The 6,000-nt window shown below is 51.6% G+C and overlaps 1 protein-coding gene across 1 annotated transcript; it reads right to left on the bottom strand.

Annotated features, from left to right (window-relative positions):
• Positions 1–3,161: 3,161 nt before the first annotated feature.
• On the bottom strand, positions 3,162–4,920 carry BDZ83DRAFT_592230 (tannase and feruloyl esterase; the record flags this gene model as incomplete). Its single annotated transcript, XM_060506515.1, has 4 exons — positions 3,162–3,388; positions 3,460–4,060; positions 4,164–4,573; positions 4,626–4,920. 4 exons carry the CDS (start codon positions 4,918–4,920, stop codon positions 3,162–3,164), a joined length of 1,533 nt encoding a protein of 510 aa, XP_060358476.1.
• Between the last annotated feature and the right edge of the window lie 1,080 nt (positions 4,921–6,000).

The following is a 6,000-nucleotide window of genomic DNA, read 5'->3' as shown; positions in this document are numbered from 1 at the left end:
GGCCGGCTTGGAAGGGGCCGCAGCAGTTGGGACACTGGGGCCTGGCCATGCAAGGTCCCGTTTCGTGTGAGTCGGAAGGTCTTCCGCAGTTGCTGCAAGTCGGTCGTCGTCCGCAGAACCGGTTGGCGTGGTAGCCCTGGCAGCCGGGGTCATGTCGGATGAGCGTCCTTCGTTTTTTGATGGGCAGAGATCTGCCGCTTTGGTTGAAGAGCCTGAAGGGCGTGACCTCTGATGTGAATGATATGAGCCAAGATATTTCGTTCGTGACTGGGTTGGGCCCAAGGCGGGACGGTCGAGCAAGGACAGGCTTCTGTCCTGTCTGTGCGAAGACCTCATCTTCAACGAGTGTGGCTGGGTCCAGGACGTCCCCGCCAATGCTGTGTAGTTTTGTTGGGCATCGCGGCACAACGTATGTGTGCCACTTGATAGGCGTCTCGACTTGGTGGGCGCCGAGGCATTCCGCCAGCTTTGCCTTACTTGTAAGTAGTCTTTCCTGTATTTGCTTGTTTCGCGGCTTCAGAGAGTAACCTGTGCTGATATGGTAGACGTGGGGAAGGTCCGCTAGCCCCAGGCCAACGGCCTTACAGACGATCTGTCGTACGGCGAACGGTGCGATCTTCCGAGCGGCCGCTAAGCTTTCTTCCGGGACGCGGGCAAAGATGCGGAGGTCCTCCTTCGGCTGCGCCTGCGGCTGATCCTCGGCGGGGAGTGTGGCCTTCGGGCGGGCAGAGCTCTGGCAGCTCTGGCCGCTCCGGGTCGCCGCAGTGGTGTTGCCCGCCATCGGTGCGACGACAGCCGCCCAACTCCGGGCCGCTATTGGGCTTGTCTCGTGATTGATCAGTCTCTTGAGGGTTTGAATGACATAGGCAGTGGCTTCTTTCGCGATCTGCTTTCTAGAACCGTCAAAGCTGGCGACAACGCTGTCGACGGACCGTGCAATGGTCAGAAAGACGTCTTTCCGTGCCTCGTACTGTCTAGCTTCTTCTGCAAGGGCTGTCAAGACGGACCCTGTGGCAGATCCGCTCGGAGCAGATGCGGTAGAGGCTGCGGGCCCCTCGGCCGAGGTAGGGGCGTCGGTGGTGGCATCAAGCTGGCTTCCCGTTAGGCTGGGCCGGGTCGGCTGTGCCTCGGCGTCGCGGCGTCGCTTAGCTCTTGAGGTGGGGTTCGGCTCCGGAGGTGTCCCGGAGCCTGGTTCGGGGTCGGCTTGGTCGGCCGACATCAGTCCGGTGCCCGACGGCGGCTGTGAGGCCATCGCGGATGCGGGCTCCGGCAAGGGGAGGTGAAGAGTTTTCGGCTGTTAGTAATTTGGTGGTAGGCTCACTCATTCACTAACAGCAGATGCCAAGAAAAATTAGGCGAGAGGGAAGTTGTGGCTGGAGATTGCGTCTGCGTAGCATTCGCAAAATGACTTGTGATCCAGTCACCTCTTCAGTGGACTCATGAGAATGATAAAAGTCAGTAAGTACCCATAGGAACTAGCTTTCAGAATGATATAGAGGCAATTACCTATGCATTCAGGGAGCGCAGAACTGCAAATATGTAGAAGGAGGTCCGTCAGAGCTTCGATGTGACGGTGGTGAGAAGACAATGACCAAATTCGCAATACTACAATCATTCAAGGTTTAGAGACAGTGGTACGGTCACCAAAGAGCTAAAAAGGAACTTGTGGAGCCCACTTCTCATCCGGGATCATAGGCCTGGGCGGGATCCTTGGTGATACCTCCTGAAAAAGGTGGCAATCCACGTCCTGTGCTTCGAGTTAATGCAATTGAAAGCGGGCTGTATCCCGTATTTTGATACACCAATGACGAAGAAATGTAAGCCAGTTTAGCGCCTTATTCTACCCTTCTATGTCGTCCACAGCAACTTTGACGACAAGCAGCTCTCATCAAAGTTGATACTAGATGATGTGCACTACATGCAGACAGAAGTTCTAGATATTCCAGACAAACCAAGAAAGTCTCGTGCTGGAGGTCGAGTTCTAGCTCGTGTATTTTTCAATCTGCAACTTATGCCATATTATCAGGTCGTGGGATTGGAGTTGCTGGGACTAATGCTGAACACAGTGCCTTTATCATGGGTCACGGCGTTGACTGATGAGCCAAGAACCGGGGTCGTATTGAGTCCACGATGTCACCTCGAATTCTTATCCCGACCTATGGGCGAATGAATTTACTGATTATTATGAAACGCTTGAGGCTCAAATGATCAATTGGGTGTACCCCTTCATTGATGTTGAGAAGAGTCATCGCACATGCGAACCTCTCGCGCTTCGGAGCAACCCAGGTTTCGGGAAGTGGAAAACACAACCAATGGTTTGTCGACAGAAATTATTAGGACTTCCCAAGGCGTGTTTGACCAAGCAAGGGCCTTTGGTTTTGCAAAAAAGCACAGTGATAGGCCCGCTTCTATGCCAGAGCCTCGAATATAGAAATCGGTGGCACAGCCAAGACAAGATGTTGAGTCCTGCGGGAGAGACTCAGAAGTAACGCCGCTCTAGGACTGCTAAAAGCGGCTAAAGTGTCTTGAGAACACTAAGAATCTGATATTGTCGGGAAATTAGCGAAAGCCGTTGAAGACGCGAACGGTTCGGACTATTCGTAAAGGCTCGCCAATCCTCGGCAACTATCCACAAAGTAAGAAGTCGGCATGGTCCGCTCTATAGGTGAAACCTAGGCTTGACATGATAACTGCCTAGCGCCTCTAGCGATACGGATGCCAGTCGTGATTTGACGAAATGGTCTTCCCAATGCGCTACCAATGTTTTTCTCAATTCCGGGCCAGGCTGAGTGCGACAGGGTAGCAATGCCAGGCCACCAAATATTGTTTCGGGGCACATTATGTCAGAATTATGCAATGTAAAATTTAGTTGAGTCCGCATGATTTCCTGGTTTCGGTAAGCGATGTAGAGCTTTGTTCCTTTTTGAGTCGCTGGACTTTTTTCGCTCATTGTGATCAGCTTGCTGGTTGGTGTTGAGACCACAGTAAAGGATATTCCCAAAGCATCAGGGAAAAGAGAAGAACCCCTCATCGATTGAGCTCATGGTACCGCGTTTGACAATTTCCAATGCAGCATCCAAGCCGCCAGCGTTCCCATAAAGGGTACATATTCGAAGCATACAACTTGACCTAGAGACTCAAGTACGTTACGCACAAGGGCTTCATTCGCAGACAAATGACTCCCAACTGTCAACATCTGCCCCCACAAACTTGGCCGTATGAGGCCACCGGCACAGCTTTTTGGTTCTTTCGCTTCCATCTGCGGGCGATGTACCCAAAAGAGCTTCAGGACTCTTCTTCTGTTCCACCCACTCGACTAGGGCTTCGAGGGAGTTTTGTCTCCCAGGAACGTGAGTATAACTCGAGGCACCTCCGCAATGGCCACCACCTAAAAGGAGAACTTCAGTGCTCACGCGCTTGAAGAGGGGCACTTAATGGCGGCTGCCTTTTCCAACTTACCTGGAACCATAAATAAAGACAACCACTCGTCTCGATCGCCACCTGTTACCTGAGTGATCTCATTCAAATGATCAATAGGCCAGGTTGCAGCATTGAAAGGATCGGCCCACCCTTGCGTGACGAGAAGCTTTCCTCCCCTGTCCTTGAAGGAAGTCAAATTGGGGCTGATGGAGTCAATCAAGCTTCCAACCTTGAGATCCAGCGCATCCACATCGCTAGCCCAATTGAATGTGCTGCCATTGTAGCCCAAGTCGTCAAAAACCATGTTTTGTAAGAGAGGAAGAGAAAACGAAAGGGACAAACGACCCTCCTGCATCATCCACTCCGACTCACTCCCTAGATCAAACCCAGGGTAGAGGCTGGTATTGCTCTGAGAATGGCGAGGTCCCGCGTATATCTCCTTGGCAGCTGTGAGTTGTTCAGGTGTCAAACAAGATGCCGAATTATTTGCGGGTATCGTGCAAGCGAGCTTGTCCAAGTCAAATGTGCATGCCAGTGGGTTCTCGAGAACTCGGTCCTCAACACCATCTAGCGTATCACACTTGTCTAAAACAGCATTTGCGATCAAGTCGAGCGACTCTTGTGGCAAGAAGGAAGCGCCCTGAGAAGTGTTAGCAGATACTCCTGAACGTCAATTCGGGCCGAAAAATGTAACGTCCTGCCCCCTCAAGAGTGGGCATGGACTCAGAACAGCATAAACTTACCAGAGTTACCTGCTGGTTCCACAGGAAGGACAGCGCCAGATGTGAGTACCAATTCCCCGGACAGCCGGCAACAATGCCGTCGAACAGCTGAGGGTGATACTGAGCAAGTGCAAAGCCTTGAGCCCCTCCGGTGGAACAGCCCTTGTAGTAGGTATGTTCTGGAGACTTTCCATAGTAAAGCGTTGCGATCTCTTTCGCCACCGGCGTGAAAAGCGCGATGGAATTGCGGATCCATGCAAGGACTTGATCCTGGTCGTGAAGGAACGGCAAGTAGATGCCACCTGGGTATGCATCGCCGTCGTTATTATCTGAAGCGAGGTGACCGCTGTCCCCTCCCGAAGTTGCGAAGCCCTTGTTGACATTTTCTAGCATTGAGGCATAGTCGATTCGACCCGCCAAGCCGCCATTGCCTGTCCACTTATCAACTCGAATCCAGGTCTACTGAATGATCCCGCAACCCACCGACAGCTAGGAATCTATCATTATACGCGATACTTTCTGGAAGCCAGACTTCGAAAAAGACATTGTTGTTTTCCGGGTATGGGGCGCTGCCGTTGACACGACAGAATGCGACTTGATTGAAAGTTCCAGATACGTTGAGCGAGTTAGTCGGTACGAAACTCGTCGTAATGACTCCGATATCGCTAGCGAGAGGTGCGATTAAGCTCAGTAATGAGTCGCATTGTGTGCTAAAATTCGCCTTCGCCACGCTCGCAGTGGGCAGAAGCCAGAACGCCAAAGTCATTGCGGATAGCATGATGCCGATGATGAAATTACGATTCCATTGTTCTCTAGAGACAGTCGGTATGGACCTCTTTGAGAGGCTCTGCGCATCTTTTAAAGCCATGACTGTGTGCCGGGGGGGCGGCGATACTCTGTCATCGTCATTGCATGTGGAGCTACCAGACTCAATTGCCGGTATCTTCATCCGCTGATCGGGACTTGGATCCATATCTTCATCGAAGAACAAAATCAACTCAACCGAGTATTTGGGACCTCTTTCGGCGTCGGCGCCGAAGTTGGTGAGGGACTATGGACAAGAACGAGAGGGGCTGTGATGGAAATTTGTACCAAAATATGTTGACTGACCAGTCAGGATAGCTGAAGCATACCCCACGGGGAAGAATTGTGAGGGTTGCAATGAGGGGAATCTCTGCAGCACTCGGCCGGCGGCGCCGAAGCCCGAACTCAGAGCCCACTCTGAGAGTCGAGACTCGAGAGCAATCTAATACGATCCGCGATCTTGTCAATCGCACATGACATGTTCAAGGTTTGGAGACGGATTTATCCCCCACTTTCTGCCAATATCAATGGTCATGGAGGCCTTTTGCCCTCAGAGCTCTCTTAGTGGGGACGTCGCTGCATCAGATGGCACAGCAAGACACATAGGCTCGGTCGCTGCAGAGCACCTGTTGACTCGGAAACGCATTGAGCCAACTTGTGATCAATGAGCTTAGGATTCAGGAACTACAGTTGATAAAGGGCTTTGACCATGGAAAATATGTATGCAACAAGAAGACATCCGCCTCCACGGAAGTCGTCATAGGCATCTACCACCCTGAATCCTCTGGCTATCTACTGGGGGTTGAGTGCCCTAGTAGTCAAGTTTTTCTCTAATATTGCCGCCACCTGACTCTTTCAAGACAACGCAGTAGGATGCTGTCTTTCACCTTTCCTAAATTAGTCGGGATCGGCAAACGATGGAAATCTCAACGTAAAGAAAGCAAATGGAAACAAAGAGAAACTTCCATGTCCTGGATATGACACTTTAGGTCGACGTGGTAACTATGCGTCTTAAAGGCCTTTGATTCCGAGGGCATCATTTATCGTAACCCCA

This window comes from Colletotrichum acutatum (assembly GCF_030867785.1).
Source record: "Colletotrichum acutatum strain CBS 112980 chromosome Unknown BDZ83scaffold_187, whole genome shotgun sequence".
In the NCBI taxonomy this organism is placed as follows: Eukaryota; Fungi; Ascomycota; class Sordariomycetes; order Glomerellales; family Glomerellaceae; genus Colletotrichum; species Colletotrichum acutatum.
This window is presented reverse-complemented; position numbering and strand designations above follow the sequence as displayed.